The 20,268-nt window shown below is 56.2% G+C and overlaps 2 protein-coding genes across 3 annotated transcripts in view; one reads left to right on the top strand and one right to left on the bottom strand.

The window, feature by feature from the left end:
* The window catches only part of CPNE5 (copine 5), an 87,222-nt gene extending 84,949 nt beyond the window's left edge, over positions 1-2,273 (top strand). For both annotated transcript variants that reach the window (XM_028509602.2, XM_028509601.2), the window contains one exon: positions 554-2,273. In XM_028509602.2, the coding sequence (XP_028365403.1) occupies positions 554-772 (219 nt within the window). In that variant the 3' untranslated portion in view covers positions 773-2,273. The remainder of the gene's footprint in view (positions 1-553) is intronic.
* Positions 2,274-8,809: 6,536 nt separating this feature from the next.
* RAB44 (RAB44, member RAS oncogene family) overlaps positions 8,810-20,268 on the bottom strand; it is a 32,455-nt gene continuing 20,996 nt past the window's right edge. Inside the window, exons 8-15 of the mRNA XM_028511061.2 lie at positions 19,916-20,103; positions 18,636-19,368; positions 17,786-18,497; positions 14,525-14,606; positions 13,337-13,451; positions 12,218-12,319; positions 10,701-10,777; positions 8,810-9,203 (exon numbers count right to left, since the gene is read on the bottom strand). Of these exons, the coding sequence (XP_028366862.1) occupies positions 9,113-9,203; positions 10,701-10,777; positions 12,218-12,319; positions 13,337-13,451; positions 14,525-14,606; positions 17,786-18,497; positions 18,636-19,368; positions 19,916-20,103 (2,100 nt within the window). The 3' untranslated portion in view covers positions 8,810-9,112. The remainder of the gene's footprint in view (positions 9,204-10,700; positions 10,778-12,217; positions 12,320-13,336; positions 13,452-14,524; positions 14,607-17,785; positions 18,498-18,635; positions 19,369-19,915; positions 20,104-20,268) is intronic.

Raw genomic sequence — 20,268 nt, 5'->3', positions numbered from 1 at the left:
AGGGGTCATTCCAGGTGTGGAGACCAGATAGGGGGCTGGAAACCAGAGCAAGAGCAATCTGGGAGGCGGGACCCCAGATGCAAAGGCCTGGAAGCAGGAGTGAGCCTGAGGCCCTGGTCTGGGGGTACACCCCTGGAAGGAAGCCAGTGGGGACTGACTCGAGTGAGAGGGGAAGCAGGGCCGAAGAGACAGGAGGCTCTGCCTGAGGGGTGGGAGGCTTCCGGAGGGCCTGACCTCCAGGAGCCCGGGGGTTCGTTCAGCATTTCCTAAGTGCCTGTAAGTGCTTGGTGCCAAGACCTCAGAGACTAAGGAATCTAAAGAATGATGTATCTGGCATGCAGTAGGCACTTAGTAAGTATTTGAGTAAATGGAAGGATGGCGGCACAATGACAGTGCCTCAGAGAGTTCACGGGCAGCGGGGGGTAGGGGGGCGGCGCAGTGGAGTGAGGTGCACGGAGGCTGGGGAGGAATGCGACAGGATCCCAGGCCTGGGGATCTGGGGGCCGGGGTCCAGCAGGAAACCTTGCCTTATCCTGCCTTTCCCGCTGGCCAGTTTGTGCCCTTCAGAGACTACGTGGACCGCACGGGCAACCACGTGCTGAGCATGGCACGCCTGGCCCGCGACGTGCTGGCTGAGATCCCGGACCAGCTGGTGTCCTACATGAAGGCGAAAGGCATCCGCCCACGCCCCCCACCGGAGGCCCCGGAGAGCTCGCCCTCGCAGTCCCCAGCCTGCACGCCCCCTGCCTCCCCCTTGCACACGCACATCTGAGCCTGGCCCATGGCAAGCAGCTGGGGCCGCAGGAGGCCAGAGGGTGTGCAGGGTCCCTAGACCCCGCTACAGTCCGCCCGGCCCAGCCTTTGGAACCCAGTGTGCCTGGGAGGCTGACAGAGGGTGAGGCCTCTGGAGACTCCTTCCCAATTTCCTGGCCTCACTTATGGCCCAAACCCAGGGAGTTGGGGGGTACAGGTGGTAGAGGTAGGGTCCTGTGCCCTGTTCTTCTCTTCTTCCCCCACACTTGGTTCTAGCCCAGCCAGGACGGTGTCAATAATCAGGGAGACTGGGGCCCCCGCGGCCCACCTGGACAATCCCGTCTGCTGTGTACGGCCCTGCAGCCTGGGCTGGGCCTCCCTTCTGCAGGTGCCCTGAGCCCTGCGCCCGCCCCTGCTCCTGTGCTGTCTGCTCCTCTGCCTGGCCCCCAACCCCCACCCCAGTATCTGTCCTGTCCCTGTTTCCTGTGAACCCCGTGAGGCGGATGGGCTGGCAGGAGTGCCTGGACCTGCGACCCCTTCCAGGGACATGTGCTTGCGGTGGGAACCCGCAGCCTCCTGAGGGAGGGGAGGCTGTGATGGTGGATCATAGGCCAGGTGATGGGCCAGGAATGGAGGCTTTTCAGGTGCAGAGTCTTCTCTGATGCCTCTGAAGCCCAGTATGACACGGGTTCTAGACACATGATCCACAAGCCTCTGCCTGGCACGTGGGCCCACAAGCACCACAGCTGGCACCTGGTTCCGGGCACCTCACCTCCCATGGACGCTGCCCGGGTCCTTGGTGTCCACTCCTCTGCTGCTCACCTAAGGGCCTGGGCAAGGACAGCCCAGCCCCAGCACTCCCACACTGCCCCTTTGTCCCAGGGGGTAGGAGCTGGGTTCAAGTCCTGCCTGGGTTCAAGCCCCGCCTGCAGCCCCTGCCTGCCGTGGGAACCCAGGCAAGGACCTCTGCCTCCTGGGTCTTGGTTTCCACATCTGTGCGGCGAGAGGGTTGACCAGATGGTGCCTGGGTTACCTTCTGCTCTGATGCCCTGAGAGTCCATCTACACCATCCCCAGCTCCCCCATCCCCTTCTCACCGGTGCAACCTCTCACCCCAGGCCGTCTTGGCTCTAGGGTCACTTGTTCCATCTTGTCACCACCCCAGTCCTTCAGCCTTGGACTCAGGCGTCTGAGGCTGAGCCCCTGCCCCTACCCCTGCCTTTGCCATGGGAAAGGTGAGAAAGGTGATCTCACTCCTGGGCCTGCCCAGCTGCCCAACCTTTACCCACATGGGAGCAGGCCATGCATGCCAGTCCCTCTGCCGCATGGGGCCCCTCAGCCCGCTGAATGTCCCGTGCCACCTGGTGGAGACCAGGGCCACCTGTCTGCTGCCCGGCCCCTCTCCCTCCCTGTCATGCATGACGGTGGTGTGTCCGAGTTGTCTGGTCCTGTGCCTGTGTCTGAGATGGTCTCTGTGTGGAATCTGCCTTAAATTGAAGTAAATTTGGTTCTTTTATTAAAGTTCCTTGTTTTCCTTTCTCATGGGAAAATGAGCACAGAGGTTGCTATTTGACAGAGCCCGGGCTCTCTTCTCTCTCCCCATTCTCTTGTTCAACAAGGATTAACTGAGCAACTACTATGGGGCAGGCTCTGTGCTAGGCCCTGGGATGCACCAGTGAACCAAACACAGGCCCTATCTCCACATGGAGCTTACAACAAACATGGATAAGACAGGAAGATGCAGTAAGCATGTACAAAAATAAGTAAATGACAATTTCAGGTGGTAAGTTAATAAGAGGAGAGAAGTAATAGGGTGATATTCTAGAAGAGGTGGTCAGGGAGGGCCTCTCTGAGGAGGTGGCAGTGAGATGAGGAAATGGGAGAGGGAAGCAAGAGCTCCAAGTAAAGGGAACAGCAAGTGGATAGGCCCTGAGGTGGGAGCCTGCTTAGTGTGTTTGAAAGACAGCACGGAGGCTGGTGTGGTTAAGGAGCTGCATCAGGAGGGCGCAGTGCAGGATATTGGGTGAGGGAGCTGAAGAATCCGGAATGCAGAGGGCCTCATAGGCTATGGTGAGGTCTTCGGCATGACTCAGAGTGAAGTGAGCAGCCCTTGAGGAGGTGAAAGAGTAACGTGAGCAGATTATTCTCTAAAACAAGTGGGTTGCTGTTGCACTTGATCACTCACTCACTCACCTTCTGGTGAGTGTTTACTGAGCATTGGTGCCGGCACCCACTCAGGGCCGGAGACACTGACTCACACGGCTGCATCCTCAGGCTGCTACCCTTGCTCTGGAGCAGCAAGCAGGAAATCCTACAACCCTGGGGTCCCGAGGCCTGGCCAGGGGGAGGGCCAGGGTCTGTGGGCACCAGAGGAGGACTTGCAAGCCACGTGCCCAGGATGAGTCACTGCTCCTGTGTGCGATGGCACCGTCACTCCTCCCTGACAGGGCTGTCATGTGGCCGAACAAGCGACAGGCAGATATGCACACGCACGTGAGGCATGTGTCGTGCTCGGGGCCTGTGGCGTCTTAGGTGCCCAACAAGCACCGTGTCTGCCTGGGCCCTCTTCCCACATAAATCCCTGTGGCCACCTGGGACCGGGACCCCAGGGACTTGCTCCTCTGGGCCAGTCTGCTCTCAGATTAGGCCTCTAGGAAGCCGTTCCCCATGGGCTCATCACAAGAAATTTGATAGTAATTCTACGAAGTTTGGGAGTTGTTTACTTCTTAGGATCGTACAGTAAATGAGCTGATTCATGGCTGTCCCTGTAATTAGCACCCCTAGGACTTGCATTCCAGTATGCTTTGAGTGGGAACTGGGTGGGGTCACAGCTCCGAAAGAGGGCAGTTCCCATAGCTAGCGGCCCGTTTTACCTCTCCTTGGGGGCCCGTGGGAAATGCATCAGGAGATGCCCACCTGACAGGGGAATCGAGGCTCAGAGCCACTTGCCTCAGGGTGCCGAGAGCATCTTTACTGAGCTCATCACCGCAGCTCCTCTCCTGGGTTCTTTCCCAAGGTGTGTTCCTCAGAGCACTGGCTCCCTGGCATGGATCTGGGGAAACTGTCTGCTCTGAGCACCTCTCAGAAAGTCCCTAGGGCCTTTAGGGTAGTCAAGGTTCTGAAAAGTCTAGCAACAGAGAAACCAGTTTGAATTCAAGGCCCTGATAAGGCCTGCAACAGAGAAACCAGTTTGACTTGGTTCAATCCAGGGTTGTTGTTTTTTTAAAGATTTATTTATTTTTAGAGAGATGAGGAAGGAGGGAGAAAAAGAGGGGGAGGGAGAGAAACATCAACGTGTGGTTGCGTCTTACGTGCTCCCCACCAGGGACCTGGCCTGCAACCCAGGCATGTGCCCTGACTGGGAATCGAACTGGTGACCCTTTGGTTTGCAGGCTGGCACTCAATCCACTGAGCCACACCAGCCAAGGATCAACCCAGTGTTTTTGACCATGGAGTTGGACGTGTGTGTGTGTGTGTGTGTGTGTGTGTGTGTAGCTGTAACACTATTACCAAGTAAACTGCGTTGTCTTGGGGATTTAAGTGGAGATAATCTCCCTGGTTCCCAGGTCAACAAACAAGCCTGAGGCCTGCTTCCAGGAGGCCAGAGGTGGGGCATAGAGATGGAGGACCCTTCATCTCCATGGAGAAATGGACCCTTCTAGTTGATCTGGAGAGAACAAAAGGCCTCAGAAGGGCCCCTTACCCCAGCCACGCCAGAAAGAGAAACCACAGAGAAGAAAGGAGGGTGTTCAGAAATTCACAGGCCCAGACTTGTGGCTCCATGGCTGGCTTTTTTGTGTGTTTCTCATTGGGCTGGGAAGCGTGTGTGACAGTGGCAGGAGGGCAGGCAGAGAAGGTAGAGACTGTTGGTTAGGGGAAGAATGGATGGTGGGGGGCAGGTGTCTGGGCCCAGCCCACCACCAACAGCATGAGCCCACTGGCCAGCAGCCCCACCAGCAGGGTGAGGCCGAAGAGCTGGGCAAAGATGAGTCAGAGCAGTCGCTGGGGTGTGGCTGTGAGCCTGTGCATGACAGTGGCATTGAGCTCTATTCTCCCCACACGCAAAGCAGCCTGCGGGCTGCCTCCTTCTTTCCCATGTCGAGCCCCACTCTTCACAAACCCCTGGTACAGGAGGTGCCCTTGACCTGCATTAGCCCCTTCAGACCTCGCCACAACCTGGTGGGGTGGGCTCCGTCAACACCCTGGGTTCAAATCCCAACTCTGCCACTTGGTAGCTCCACTGTGCTGGGAAAGTTATCTAATGTTTCTCTATCTGTTTCTGCAACTGCAAAGAAGTGAGGAAATAAAGTAAACTAATGTCAACAGCAACTGTCACTAAAGGGTGAGGTTCCGGTATTTTCATTTTTTCCTTTTTAATTTCTTTATCTCTTTTCTTAAAGATTTTGTTTATTTATTTTTAGAGAGAGGGAGGGAAGGAGAAAGAGAGAAACACCGCTGTGCCAGAGACACCCATCGGTTGCCTCTCGTACGTGCAACCCAGGCACGTGCCCTGACCGGGGATCAAACTGGTGGCCCTTTGCTTGGCGTCATGATGCCCAGTCAACTGAGCCACACCAGTCAGGCTCAATTTTTTTATTTCTAAAACTTCTTCATTGAGTGCAAATGGAACCTCATAAATACCATAGATATAGATACAGATGTATCCTTTTTTTTTTTAGGAGTAAAACCTCGCCCTGACCATGAAACAGGCAGATTTGAACTTGAGGCCCAGGTGAGAAAGTGCACACACGAGGGCTGTGAGAAGATGTAAAGCCCCTACCACTGGCTCCCAACTTTGTCTGCACATTGGAGTCACCTGAGGAGGTTCAGAAACACTGATGCACGGGTCCCACACCAGAGACATGATTTAATCGGTCTGAGCTCTGGCAGGTGGCCCTAAAGCTGGGAATCACTGCTTTCTGAGGTTGTGCGGTCGGGGGGACTCTGCAGCCAAGCTGTCAGATCTTCCTCCTCACCCCCACTTTATCCCACGTGTTGATGACATGGGGTGCTCCTGGTTGAGAAGACTCAGCCTGGGAGATGGAATCCAGACCTCCCGAAGTCAGCCCCGGAGACCAGGCACGGGCGCCCTCCCACCATTTCTGGGAGAGGCTTGCTCATTAACTCAATAAATAAGTATTCCCTAGGCTTCTACCCTGAGCTGGGTCCCAGGGATCCAGCAACAAACAAGGGTGTCCAGTGGGGTCCTGATTCCAGTTCTCCTATACTGGGGACAGGGCTGGAGTCCCCTCTCTAGCTGGCTCAGAGGCCCGCCCGGGGGCTCCCCCGAGGCCCTCTGCAGAGCCTGCCTGGGGAACCTGCTTGGTCTCTGGAGCCCCATGGCACAACTTGCCCGAGGACAGCTGAGAAGAGGCCTGAGAGGGGCCTCGGTGAGCTCTGCCACCCGCACTTTACCAAGCCTCAGACTTCTTCCAGGGAGGGAGGAAGTGAGAGACCGGCCCTGGTTCACTCCCTCTCATTCCCACCTTCTCTCTCTCTTCCCCTCTCTCAGCATTTGTCACTGGTTTTGTACTCCTTCCACCCGGCCCAGGCCTGCCTGCCAGAGGCATGACGAGAGAGGAGGGGAGGGAAAGGAGGGCTCAGAGGACCTGGGCCCTGCTCCCCCTACGCATCCATCCATACCTCCCCACAAGGTTAAGCTTCTGGGCACTAGAGCCTGGGTTCAAAACCCTGCCCTGCCCCTGGCTAGCTATGCGACTGAGGACAAGGTCTTCAATCCTCTATGCTTCGCTTCCTCCTCTATAAAATGAGAATAAGAACAGGCCCAATCTCATAGGTTTGAGGTGATGATTAAATGAGATAATACAGTAAAGTGCTCAGGACAGTGCCTGGCACATAGTAGGTACTTGGTAAATGATGGCTGTTGCTCTGCTGCTTCCCTCCTTGGTTCCAAAACGCTCTGTTCCCTAACACCCTGCACAGGCTCCATTGTCCCCCTACCCGCCCCCTGTCACTGCACACCCCTCGTGAGTCCCAGCAGTCCAGGCCCGCCCTCCTTTTCTTATTCAGTCTCAAGCTAAGTTGTGGCCTGAGCCCCCTTGGCTGGCATGCCCTGAGAACTCACCACTTGCCTGGAAGTTCACTCTGATGTCTACCTCAAGTCCCTCCTGCTGCTCTCCTCGCCGCCCCCTGTCCCTCCGAGGTTCCTGGGGTCCACTTGCTGACTTGGAGCCCTGTGACCCTGGGAAAGGCGGCAGCCCCTCCACAGCTACACTCCACGCAGAAGCTGGTCTGGCCACAGAAAGCCAAGGAGGGTCCTAGGCACGTGTGTGGTCCCTACTCGCACCCTGCCTCTAGGGAACCTCAGGTAGCTGCTTGAGGCCATGGCAGAGCTGAGAGGGGAGAAGCAGCTCGGTGTCCACTTGTGTACTGGGTCCCCCAAGGACAGGGCTCTATCCGCTCTACTGGCTCCCCCAGGAATCATACCCTGCCTGCCTCATTGACTCACTGACCCTCGGAGATGTCCATGCATCCCAGGTCCCCAGGCCCCACAGAAGAGCTATTAGCAACAGCTGGACTTGCCCCACCCTTGCCCAGGGCCAGGCAGCATTCACCACAGCCCACCTCCCTCTCGGAGTCTTTCTCAGCATACTGCCGCTGAGAAACTGCTCAGGGCAGGGAGGCTCATGTGTTCCTGGGGAGGACCCAGCAAGGGAGAAGGCACTGGGGTAAGGGAATCAGTGAGGGGCCAGTAATGGGATAGGCTGGGCGCCAGGAACCCTCCCACCTGTAGCCCAGAGGCCGGAAGGGATTTGTGAAGGGCATCTGATTCAAGTTTTGGTGGCTTCTGATGCCTGGATCTTCTCCACCTCATCTCTTGCCAAGTGTCACCTGGCTTCTGCTTATGTGCCTCTGGTGACAGCTCACTGATGCTGAGGTGTCACTTTCAGGATTGAGCAGAGAGAGGGATGGGGCCCAGCGCGGAGGCCGATTAAACAGGCAGGAAGCCCTGTCCTCCGTCTCCTGCCCTCCCACATTCTTCTTGGTCCCTCTCTGCACCTCTGCCTCTGGAAGTGTCTTTGCTTGTCTCTTTATGAAACTGGGGTTTCCTCTGATTCAGCTGAGGCATTCACTCAAATGATCACAAAGAACCAGATTTGATGCTCTGCACTTGGGACGAGGTGAGCATTACTGTGGTTACCAGTTGGAGGAGACGGAATTTGCAACAAACACAGATGACGGGAGATAGCTCAACACTGAGAGGCCAGGCCGGCTCTCCGAGTCCCTCAAAGCAAGCTCCCCAAGGGCACTGCGAACCCTGGCCCCAGGTTACAATGTGCAGCCACCTTTCAGGAGGTGAATGTTGTATAATTTTGGGAACTCCCACAAAAGCTCCAAAGAGGAGCTGGTGAGTGGTTGACTCTGGTTTCCCCAGGTGCTCCTCAGGCGCCCAGCTGTCACACTCCAGCTGTACCTCAAGGGCAACCAGAGACTGACACCTTGGGACAGAGGGCTGCACCAGGGGACACCTGGCACTGGGGCAGGGGTGGGCTCTCCGAATGTGACCCCTTAGAAGCAGACCTCTGGGGCTCAGGAGACGGGGAGATGGGGCCAGTCAGGGGCCATCAGAACATGGCTCTCGCCTAAGAACTGGATTCTGCTCAATTGGATTCTTCTCACAAGTTCACCAGCTCTGTCGGTCCCAGAACAGTGAGACTGTTTAATGACCAGGGGACTTTGTCATCAGCAAGTGATAGTGATTGGTAATCAGCACCAAAGCAGGATCCTTGAAAAGTTTCTTTCCTCCCCTCAACATTTATTTTTATTTCTGATTATATAAGAATACCCAGTCATTGTAGATCTGAAAATACAAATACAGATAAAAAGGAAAGTAACACCCCCTCCCACATTCATCCTATACTTTTTTTAATCCTCATCTGAGGATATTTTTATTGATTTGAGAGAGAGAGAAGGAGAGAGAGACAGTGTGAGAGAGAAGCATCGATTGGCGGCCGCCTGTATGTGCTCCGAGTGAGAATCGAACCTGCAGCTGTTTGGTGTACTGGATGACCACCAGCCAACTGAGCCACCTGGCCAGGGCCACCCAGAGATGTGCGGCCAATACTGTGGTGTATTTTCCTTGTTTTCTAGACTTTTCCTTTCCTCAAAGAGTCCCCCACACCCACCCCAAGGATTATTTACTTAGCAAAGTCCTTCTTCTGAGAGCAAAGGACAGTGTTAGTACGGCCCCTGCCCTGGGGTCCGCGTCCCGACCTGAGGAGGAGTCTCCTGAACTTCCACGCTGCCCCTAGGACGTTGGTGTGTCCAGGCAGATGAGATAGGAGCTGAGGAACAGGAAGCCCAGAGCGGCGGCCACCCGCCCTGGCCAGGCCAGCTGGTCAGGAGCAGCAGCCGGCTTTCTTTGGCGGCCTCTCAGGGACCACCTCCACCAGTGAGCTCTTCAGGTGGTCTTCTTGCACCTTGAGGGACCTGTGTGACCACACCCAGGCGTCAGTGCTCCCTCTCACCTCCCAGGGGCAGCAGGGAGGGGCCCGTGGGTGCAGCTGAGGGGCTTCCTCTCTCCTGCCTGCTCTGCCCCCACCCTACATCCACACGGCCCCAGAAACATGGGGCTGTAGACACTTGGGCTTCTGTCTCTTTTCTGGCATCCTTTCCAGCCCGCTATGCACCAGGCCCTGTGCAAGGGACTCCGATTATGACAGTGAAGCAGCACGAGTAGTGAGGAGGGCGGAGGCCAGTCAGGACCCCAGAATGGGGCAGTGCCCGATGGGACTTCGCATAGGGTCCTGGAGGGATTAGGGAGGAAGAGGCGCGTCCAGGCTGAGACTAGCAGTGGACCAGGCATCACTAGCAGAAAAGGAGGGTGTGTTTTGGGTAGAGGGCAAAGACTCAGTGTCAAGAAAGAGCTTGGAGGTTGGGAAAGTGAGAGAAGCCCATTCATTCATTCACTCATTCATTCATTCTCTCATTCATTCACTCACAATATAGCCACTGTGTGCTGGGCACTCTAAATCAGAGCCTAAGGACTGAATGAACAGAAAGAAGCCTTGGGGGCAGCAGGGCTTCAGGGTTCTGTGGGCCTGGGAGAAACTTAAGCTTTTATCCTAAAGCAAAGGGAAGTCACTGAGCAGTGTTTGCCAGAGGGCATCATGATTAAGCAGGCTTACAGGTTAAGGAGTCACTGTAGTCACTTTGTCAGAGGAGCTTAGAGATCATCTGGTCAGATACCCTCCCCCCTTACTCATTTCCTTCATTTACTGAGCATGGAGTATTCGCCAAGTCCCAGGCGTGGGGGGAGGGGTAAAGAAAACACACCGGGCCCTGCCCTCCAGGATCCACAGCCCAGGGCCGGAGAAGGCAGACAGCAGCAAGAAAACAGACAAACGCATGGTAATTACAACATGTTCTGAAGGGCTCTGAAGGACACAGACGGGGACCTGTGATCCAGAATGGGGAGGTCCAGAATGGGTGAGTGGCCAGGGAGGGCCCCTCTGAGCGGCTGAAGCTTAGTGAGTGTGTGTGCCCACATATGCATGCGATATGTGCAGTGTGCATGTTTGTGTGTGCCGTTGTGTTTGTGTGCATATCTGTGTTGTGTGTGCATGCGATATGTGCGGTGTGCATGTGTTTGTGTGTATGCAACAAGCAAGGGACTGGGGAGATGCATCGCCCTGGAGACATCTCAGGACATTGTGAGGCATTCGGATTTTATTCTAAATCCAGTGGAAGTCACTAGAAAGCTGGGAACACATTATGGGTGAGAAAAACTAAGGCTCAGGAAGGGGACATGGCTTTTGGGAGGTGACTCGGCTAACGGGTCTGGGGGAACTGGAGTCAGGAGACTCTCCGCACAGTGCTCCCTCCTTCCCCACACTGGTGAGCCCTGCGGTGTCACAGGTGCTTCCTGCACAAGTGGCTGAGGGCTGCCCAGAGGGTTCTGGGTGGGAAGGGGCTGGAGGCACTCACCTGGCCAGGTTCACCACGGGCTCCAGGATGTTGTGACCCAGGGCAGCGCTGCACTCTGCAAAGGAGAATCCCAGCTCCTGTGGGCCAGACAGACAGGGTGTGGGTGCCCTGGGGGAGACTACTAGAGCAGAGTCACCAGCTCCCCCAAAAGCCTGGCCATCAGACAGAGTCCCATCCAGGAGGCCCCTGTGCCAACCCCGAAGGGTGAGGCAGCCCGTCTCCTGTAGCCCATGGTCCCCGGCCTCACCCCCTGCCCACTGCCTGTCCCCTGGGGCTGGCCGAGGTGTCAATGATGACACCCGGCAAATGCTCTGCAGCCTTCAGAGCGGCAGCAGGGAGCCGGTGCCCCAACTTGGAGGAATGTCCTTGATATGTTTAAACCATTAGTTATGTGTTTGGTTTCAAAAATATTTAGTTGGGGGAAATATTAGAAAATAGAGCATAAAAAAGTACAGAATATAAACCGCCCCTGTTGGCATATGTATTTCCGCTCTGTTTTATATAATGACCCTCTTATTAGGGGCGAACAGGCTGAATGTCATTGAACTGCTAGGTCACGCCGGTGAGACTGTCGTCTTGGTCAATCACTGGCAGTCTCGCCGGGATCAGCCCACCCGTGCCGGGTTTGCAGCCGCTTTTCTGACTTCACGGAACAGCGTAAGTGCTCCTAAATATTTTCCTGGGACAGGATTCTTAATGGCAAATGCTAGCCTGTCACATGAACCTCCACATTTTAGCCACCAAATGCTGTCAAATGCCGGTCCTTATAAACACCTCAGTGAAGAACATCCTCACAGAAACATGTCTGATTGTACATTGCATGCGAAGATCCACGACGCTGTTCTCTAGGGATCACTATTTCCGTGTCTTTAGGATAAATTGCTAGAGGAGGAATTACTATGTCAAAGAGATGAGCTACTATTTTTAAGAGGAACAACTTCCCGCCAAGCAGGCGCCACCGCGGTGACCTCAGGAGTGTGAGAAAGGAAGGGAGGGAAGGCGGCGCAGGTGAACAGGGGAGGGGTGGTCAGAGGTGGGGCGGGCAGTGCGTTCTCTTTTTCGTTTCCTTTGTCACTCTCCAGATTTTCTGGAATGTGGTCAAATTCTATTCATAAATAAATAGTATCCACTGTCTGGTGGTCGGGCTTTTGATGTTAATCTTCCTGGGGAAGAATTTGAGTCTTAAAATAGATTAAATTAGAAGGAATGTTATGTTAATTAGAGACCAGAGATAAAATTAAGTTTTGATTGGGAATTTTAAGTGAAGCTTTTAAAAATCTTTTTACTCTGAAGATATTTTTTATGTAGGTCAGGACACTGGGTGGGGATCTGCTTACTCAGCAGTGAGCTTCAGTCATGCCCACGCTTGGGTCTAAGGCTGGGGTCGGGGGGAGGCAGAGGTGGCCAGGCTGGGTCCACTCTGACCTGGACTTTGGCTGGGGTGATGCGTCCACTACCCTCCAAGGAGGGGTCTGCCCGGTCCAGGCTGGGGGAGAGGCCGACATCCCAGTGCTCACCTGGGCCAGCTGCTGCCCAGCCTCCGTGGACACCTGCCGCTCCTTGTCACAGTCCATCTTGTTTCCCAAGAGAAGGACGACCACCTCACCAGACGTTGAGTCCTGCACACAGGACACGCCCCTCAGCCACCCGTGCTGAGTGCCTGCCGGGTGCCAGGCTCTGGGCGGGTTCGGCCCTGGCCTCTGGGGAGCTGGCAGTGTGCCTCCCCCCGCATGTGCCCTCCTTTCCATGTCACACCCACTCCACACCCTTCCCATCTCGACACTTCTCCCTCCATCCGCAGTGAGGCTGCCCCTCCTCTCTGCCTGCCAACCTCAAAGGTACCTCCCCCAGGAAGCCTTCATGGATTGATCCTGCCCATGCCCCTCTCTTCCTGTCTGTGCTGAACCGCCCAGTGCTTGATTACACAGGATGCCTTGACTCATTTTCCAGTTGTTCATGAATAATAATAATAATAGCTTTTGTTTGCTGAGTGCCTACTATACACTAGGTGCTGTGCTGAAAGCAATGCTGTCAGTTAACCCTCACAACTCTAGGAGAGAAGCTGAGAAATTGAAGTTCAAAGAGGATTGGTCACTTATCCAGGGTCACAGGGTTGGGGTGAAATAGACGGGTCCCCTCTGACCCCAAAGCTCAGCTGCCCTTATGTATTACCTCATCCTACTTCTTTTGCATCTGTTCAACTAGACTAGAAAGTTCTAGAAAGAAGACATGTCTTACTTCATATCCCTCCGCTGTGCTAGTACATACTGCAGAATTTCAGCATCTATGTATCAATTAAGTATGTAGGGGAAGAACTAGAGATGTGTGGACAGAGGAATCGGCATCTAGAGCGACACTAGAACTGCATTACCCCAGGTGTTAGGAAGACACTACAGAGCTGTTGGCTGCAGGAAAGAAACGTTCACAGGATAAAAGAAGCAGTTCCTCCTGGCGGCTGTGCCTGCGTGGCTGCAGTTCCTGCGCTCAGCTCCCAGCCCTCCCAGCCCCACCCCCTCGGCGTTACCTGAATGTCTGTTGTATTATTTACAGTCCAGGGAGAAAAGGCAGAGTGAGCAGGACATATGTTCCCTCTTGACTCCAAAAGCTGGGGCCAACCTCAGCGACCATCTGCTCACCTGGAGGCAGTCCACCCAGTAGCGCACGTGAGCGAAGCTGTCCCGGGACGTGACGTCATACATGAGCAGCACTCCGTCCGCCTTGCGGAGCAGCTGCCGCGTCAGGCTGTGGTACCTGCGCAGGGAGCCCGCGTGAGGCCAGGCCCAGGGCCAACCGCGGCCCCAGCCCCTCGGGCCTCAGCCACTCCACCGGCACAGTGGGAGGGTTAACCTTCCTGCGCCTGACTGTTTCCCAAAGGCAAGGTGCACACACGTTCCTTCTTACAGTGCAGTTACCGTTCAGTAGGTAACAGTTCTCATGGCTCAGATTTCAAAAGGTACCAAAGGGCACCCGGTGAAGTCTCCCCCCAGTTCTGCAGCCACTCAGACCCCCACCCCCAGAGGCAACCAGGGTCACCGGTTTCTGAAATGTTCTTTCAGAGGCACTTTATGGATGTGCATGACCGTGTGTGCGTACGCACACATCTACACACACACCCCCCCTACCCTTTGCCCCTGTTAACACAGTGCAGTGTAAGCGCTCGCTGGACTCGTTCACCCTCAGTGACCTACACTGTGCTTTTTCTAGTCAGAGTGTCTTGGAGGCATTTCCCTGTTGGGACATAAAGAGGGTCCTCAGTCTCTTGTGGCTTCGTAATGCCCTGCTGTGTGGACAGACCCTGACTCTTTCGCCTGTCCGCTGTCCACGGCCTCAAGGCCATCTCCGAGTTCTGTAATATAAAGGCTGCTGGGGACAGCCTCGGTCCCTTCGAGGGGACGGCCATGTATGAGTTTATCGGAAGAAGGAATCTGCAGAAGTGGAACTGCTGGGTCGCACGGGAAGTGCCTGTAAGGTTTTGATCGCTGCTACCTAACTGGAAAGGGGAAGGCCCGTGTTTTCTTCAGGAGGACGGGCGACTGGATGGCTGTTCCTGAGGGCCGTGTAGGGACGATCCTCACAGGGGTCGAGCCAGGGCCAGGGGGCTCCTGGGTCTGCTGCCCCACCCTCCCCACTGGGCCTCCACTCACCTCTCTTCCCCCCCCCCCGCCCCGCCCCCGCCACCCCCTGATCCTTCCAGGGCAGATGTCCCTTTTGCAGTTGGTGGCCTCTTGCCTGAGTTGGGCTTGTCAGGGTGGGGCTGCCCCAGCCCCTGGCACCCAGGCTCAGCTCAGGTCGCTGATGCCCCTGATGCAGACAGTGCCCGTTACCTCTCCTGGCCAGCTGTGTCCCAGAGCTGCAGCGCGTAGCACTTGTTGTCCACCACCAGTTTTTTGACCCGAAAATCCACTCCTAGGACACACAGAGGGGTTAGGCCTACTTTCAAGTTATCATCCAGCACTTCCAGCCAAGGCTGGCCCGAATACACACCTGTCCCCAACACCAGCCCCAGGAGACGGAAATCTTCAGCTGCTGGGCTTCCCTCTTGCTCCCCAAATCCCACCCATACCTGAGGGCCCAGTCTTCCAGCAAGCCTTCCCTGAGCAGCCCACAGGGTTCACTGCGCCCGCCGTACCCGTGCTGACGCAGGGAACCTCACGCTGCTCTGACCTCTGGGAACACGTATGTCTTCCCAGCTGCACAGCAAAGTGTATTCCTTTGTCCAGGCAGGAGAATCTGTTTCATTATTTTTATAATACTTGTTTCATAATCTAATTATGGCTTGCACCTCCCGCTTCAGCCAGACAGCGGGGAGGACAGGCAGCCTAGGAGCTGGATGGAGCGCTGGCCTCAGAGGTGACGGACTGGGCTGTGCGTTGTCCACCCTCTGCCGCTGTGCTGGCTGCGCGACCTCGGGCGAACCACTTCACCGCTCTGAGCCTCCCTCCCTCATCTGCAAGGTGGCAATTTAAAAAGATCCACACTGCAGGGTGATTGAGAAGATTAAATGACTGATGAGCAAGGTTTAGCCCAGTTTCTGGGAGGGGGGAGGTGCTTGGGAGGTGGTCATTTTTATTATCATTATTAATTCTCATCTCTCTGAACCCCCACCCCTCTAATTTCACAGTCCCACCCCTGCCCGTGGTTATGGTTCCAGACTCTTTCTGGAAATACGGAGGTAACAATGAAATCCCAGGGAGGCTGGGAATCTCTGGGGTGCACTTTCCAGCCAACCCCTACTTCCCAAGGAAACCAGGTCGGGTGGGGGATGATGGAGGGGGCTTCTTTGTTCCCATCCCACGCCCTTCCCTAATGGAGCCCTAAGCTGCAGAGCCCACTGCAGACCCCGGGCCAGCTTGGGAAAGGGGTGTCTTCTCCTATTAGCCTTGAGCTGGTAGAGACCTTTGCCAAGGCCTCTTAGGGTGACCCCCATAAGCACCTGCTGCTGGCCACTGGCTGAAACCAACGCCACTCCCCTCATCGTGCTCTCCAGAGGGAGCCAGGAGAAGTGGCAGCCCGGGACACCGGACCTCAGCAAAAGAGCGAAGAAGCTCGTCTGTAACGTCCACTCCTCTTTGCTGCCCTCTTTCCTGAAGGTCTGAGGAAACTCAGGGCCTGCAGCAGCCTCTGAGGGTATCTAACCCAACTCCCACGACAGCGTCCAGCCTGTGCTTGTTCTCGAGTGTCATCTATAAGCAGCCCTTAGCAATTCGAGATTATTCTCTGGATTGAATAGCTTCTGCATTACTCCCACTTTCTCACCTGCCTGCCCACGCCTCTCCTCAATCCACCCATGTGTCCTCACGCTCTCCCCCAAACGTGTTATTACAACGTAACCATGTAAACTGTCAAGAACACAATGTTTTCTCCTTCCCAAGGAATCTGCAGTTTTACATGAGCAGCCTTGAGGAGAGGGCAACGCTGAACCCAAAAGAGGGTAAAACTTCCGGTGTGGGGGCTTTGATTAGAAGGGAGCAGCCCTGGGAATGGACTCTGGGGCCTGGGTAGGGCAAGAAGCTGGAGCGGGTCTTCAGTTCTCTGTTTCTCTCATCTGAAGAATGGGGACAGATATGGAAAAGCCTGGCAAAAATGCACATTCAGATGTAACTCAGTGGGTGCTGGTCTGTCACCCAGCACTGTTCTCAAATGTGGGCAGGCTGCAGTTCTTACCCTCTGGGAGAGGGGGTGGGAGTGGAGCAGGGTGACGCTAAGGGGGCAATGCTCATGCCTGGGGCAGCCACAGTCGTCCCCGGCGATAGTTCAGACAGATGGGTAACAGCCACGGGGGCATGAAACCTCAGCTGGGACTGGGACAGGTCTGGGTCACACAACTGGGTCTCGCGTGCTCACCGCTGTCTAAGAGCGGGTGCAGGCCGGCCCTGTCTTCTTACAGTTATACAATCTGTTTGTTTTTTAATTGAATTTCCTGGAAACTTCTTACTACATAGTAATGGGGGAGACTCGGTTCCAGGGGGACTGTTCTAAGACGCCTGGTGCATTGTAGGTGGTCAGAAACCAGTAGCTTAGGTGATGAGTAACGCGAGCCCTCTGGGCCCTGCGACCTTCCCAAGCCCAGCCAGGCCTGCTCCAGGTCCCCACTCCCAATGACCGCCTGTTCAACTGGCTGCCCCGGTGAGGATTCCTCAGCAGAGGAGCATCTGAGACTTGGCCGGAGCTTCTCTTGTGCATGGGTTGTGTTCACCCGCCGCTCTGGCCCGGACCCGTCAGCATGACCCTGACTGACACAGATGCGGACTCAGATGCGGATCACTCCGCCTTCGTCCCTGAGCAGGTCCTTCTTCATTCCCATGAGCCTGCTTTCTGTGCTTCCATACCGCGTTGGAGTGGCCACGTGTCCCAATACTTTTAGGGAGAGGAGATTTTGTGTTTTGGTACATTTCATTGGCAGGAACTACTGAATTAGACATTATCAAATACTTCCTTATATCAATAACAGTGAAATAACTAATATTTAATAGCACTTACTACGTGCCAGATATTATTCTCCTCAGAGTGGATGCATGGTAACTGAACTGACCCCCACGACCACTCTGGAAAGCCAGCACTCCTGCTGTCCCATCACGTGGACGAGGATGTGGGGGCCCAGAAGGCTTAAATAATGGTCCAAGTTCAGATTTGAACTCAGGCACCTGGGTCCCTCACTTACCATGCTCTACAGATACATTCTGGTAAAACATTCAACTTGCCCAAGGCAACTTCCTGCCCAAGCATGGCCGCTGGCCTGTGGCATGACCACATTCAACCAGCAGGGCCCAGCGCAGCCTGCCCCAGGCCATGGGGGTGGAGACTTGTTGGTTTTCACTATCAACCGGAGTGGCACCTAAATTGCAGGGTGCTTTGTTGATGTGACACATTATAAACTAATCAGATCAATGCCCAGAAAGCAAATTGCTCATAATTAGAGATGATTAGTAAAATATTAAGAGTTTTCCCATATAAAATACTGCCTACTGCTGGGCCTGTGGCCAGGACAGAGCCTGCAGCTTCCCCAGGGATGGCATGCTGGGGGCCTGCCCCGGCTCGTTGGCCGGGCCCCGGGTTCTCTCCTCCCTCCCCAGACGGGCCCTTACCCACAGTCGCTGTCAGCCCAGTGGCGAAGGTGTTCTGGTGCAGGAGGTGCAGGAAGGACGTTTTGCCCACATTCGAGTCTCCCAGGACGATGACGTGGAAGATGTGATCAGGGTCAGCTGGAGGCTCGATGTCTGTGGGGTCCCCTGGGGTTGGGTTTAGGCCAGCCTCCCTGGAGTCTGTTCCCAGGTCTTCAGGCCTGTCCTCTGCCCTTGGCTCCCCGGATTGTAGGGGGTCTCCTCCTCCCTCTGCTTGAGTAGTTGTGGGTGGAGGTCCAGGTTGGCCTTCCAGCGTGGCCACAGAGGGCAGGGTTTTCATGGGCGGCTGGGGCTCTGCTTCAACCCCAGGCTGAGCCCCCCGAGTGGGAGAGCCCCTTGGAGGGGATGGTGTTCCAGGAGCAGGGGCTTCCGCCTCAGCCTGAGCCTGCAGCGTGTCACGTGGGAGAGGGGTGGGTGGGGAATCTTGTGGGGGCTGTTCTGAATGCCCAGTTCTCAGGCCCTGCACCTCAGCTGGCTGCTCTGAACCGAGACCTTGCCCTCCTTGGCCCACCTGCTTCCTTTCCTGAGCTCTGGATTCCTCTTCCAGGCTGCGCTGGGGGAGGGCAGGCAGCCCATCTGGCTGGACCTGGCCACGAGCTTCCCTTAGCGCCCCAGGATGGCCCTCCTGCATGTCTGTGCCCAGCCCGCCCTGCTCCGATCCCTCTGTGGGAGCCCCCTGCCCCGATCCCTCTGTGGGAGCCTCCTGCCCCGATCCCTCTGTGGGAGCCTCCTGCCCCGATCCCTCTGTGGGAGCCCCCTGCTCTGATCCCTCTGTGGGAGCCTCCTGCTCTGATCCCTCTGTGGGAGCCTGAGCCACACGTTCCAGGCCCCGGGAGGGCTCAGCCAGCCATGCTGTGAGGGCTCCAGCTTCTGGGGACATTAGTCCTGGCTCAGGCCCAGTAGCAGGGGGGTCCTGATGGAGGGCCTCTCTCTGCCTGGGTGGCTTGGCTGGGACAGGCCTGGTCCAGGAGTCCTTATCATCTGGGTATGAGGCCCGGAACTGTTTGCTGGTCCCTGCAGGGGCCTCAGAAGGGGGCGAGGCCACCTGGAGCCGGTGTCCATCCTCCAAAGGAATGAGCACTTTGAGTGCAGCTGCCACCAGGCTCCCTGACTCCCCACTCAGGTCCCTCGGGAGGTCCCAGAGGAAGTGGGCCTCAGGGCCAGCCCCTGACTCCTCCTTAGGTTGTACTGGACTGAGGTCCTGCCCATCTGGGTCCACTCCTCCTCCTTCCTTGGTCCCAGAAGACACCCCAGGGGGGGTCCTTGGAGCCGCATCTGCATCTGAAGATGGCTCCTGACCAAACGGCAAACCGTGCGGCTCTGAGATGGAGATCTGCCTGACCACGCGGGGTGTCTGTGGGGCTGAGGAGGCTTTCGGGGTTGGTGGTGGGCTCCAGCACAGCTGCAGGGCTCTGCGGGGGCTGCTGCTGAAGCTACTCAGGAGCTGGTCCCAGTCATCATTGTCCCCAAACACTCCAGGCAGGGGTGTCTCCTCAGGGGCAGCTGCTTGAGGGTCAGGAGCCTTCTCCGCACCTGCTCTGGGGTCACTGGAAAGGGTGTGGGGAGCTCGGGTCAGGAGAAGGGCAGGTAGGTGTCACACCAGTCCTGCCTCCCTCCCTCACGTCAGTCATACACCTCACGGCTGTCCCTTCCTCCCAGTCTTTGCTCAGGGAGCCCTTCTGCGGCATGCACCCCCCGCTCATGCAATCCTGCTCATCCTTCAAGGCCTGTGTGAAGACTTACCCCCTCCAGGAAGCCTTCCCTGACCATTCTGGCTCATCCCACTCCCCTGAGCTGTAACAGCCAGTGTGAGTGCCTACGTGGGATCTGGCACTGCACTAGACCCGTGTCTGTGCACATGTGTGTTTGAACCCCAGTTGTGGGATCTTGGGCACATGACTTTGCCCTCTCTGTTCCTCAGTTTCCTTGTCTGAGAAATGGGCATGATAATCTCAGCCTGGAGATGTTGTTGTGAGGTGTACAGAGGGGGACTGCATGCTCTGGGGGTGGACCATAGCCTCAGAGAACTCAGTCTCCCTCCTCTCTTCCAGGAAGCCCCTAGTCCCCACCCCAGCCCAAGGCAGCACCACTTGCCTCAGTTCCTCCTCCATCTGCCAGGATGCGTAGCCCCTGGTGGCGTTTAAGTGCCCCCTGGTCACCTGCAGCTGTTCCCGCACTTCCTCCAGCTGCCCGGCCAGGTGGTGCTGGGCCTCCCGAAGCTGCCTGTTCTCCAGGTTGGCCTCCTGGTGTGTGCTGCTGAGGTGGTGCAGCTGGGCCTCCAGCTGCCAGAGGCGGACGGTGAGGAGGAGAGAAGCCCAGCTGCCCTCCAGGGCAACAAACAGCCTCCCAAGGCCATCATGGGGCAGACTCCAGGCCTCTGGAGAGCCGGCTTAAAACAGGACTGGAGGGGTTCCATCACTGGCCTAATTAGCTCCGTGACCCCCCAC

This window comes from Phyllostomus discolor, chromosome 4 (assembly GCF_004126475.2).
Source record: "Phyllostomus discolor isolate MPI-MPIP mPhyDis1 chromosome 4, mPhyDis1.pri.v3, whole genome shotgun sequence".
NCBI lineage: Eukaryota > Metazoa > Chordata > Mammalia > Chiroptera > Phyllostomidae > Phyllostomus > Phyllostomus discolor.
This window is presented reverse-complemented; position numbering and strand designations above follow the sequence as displayed.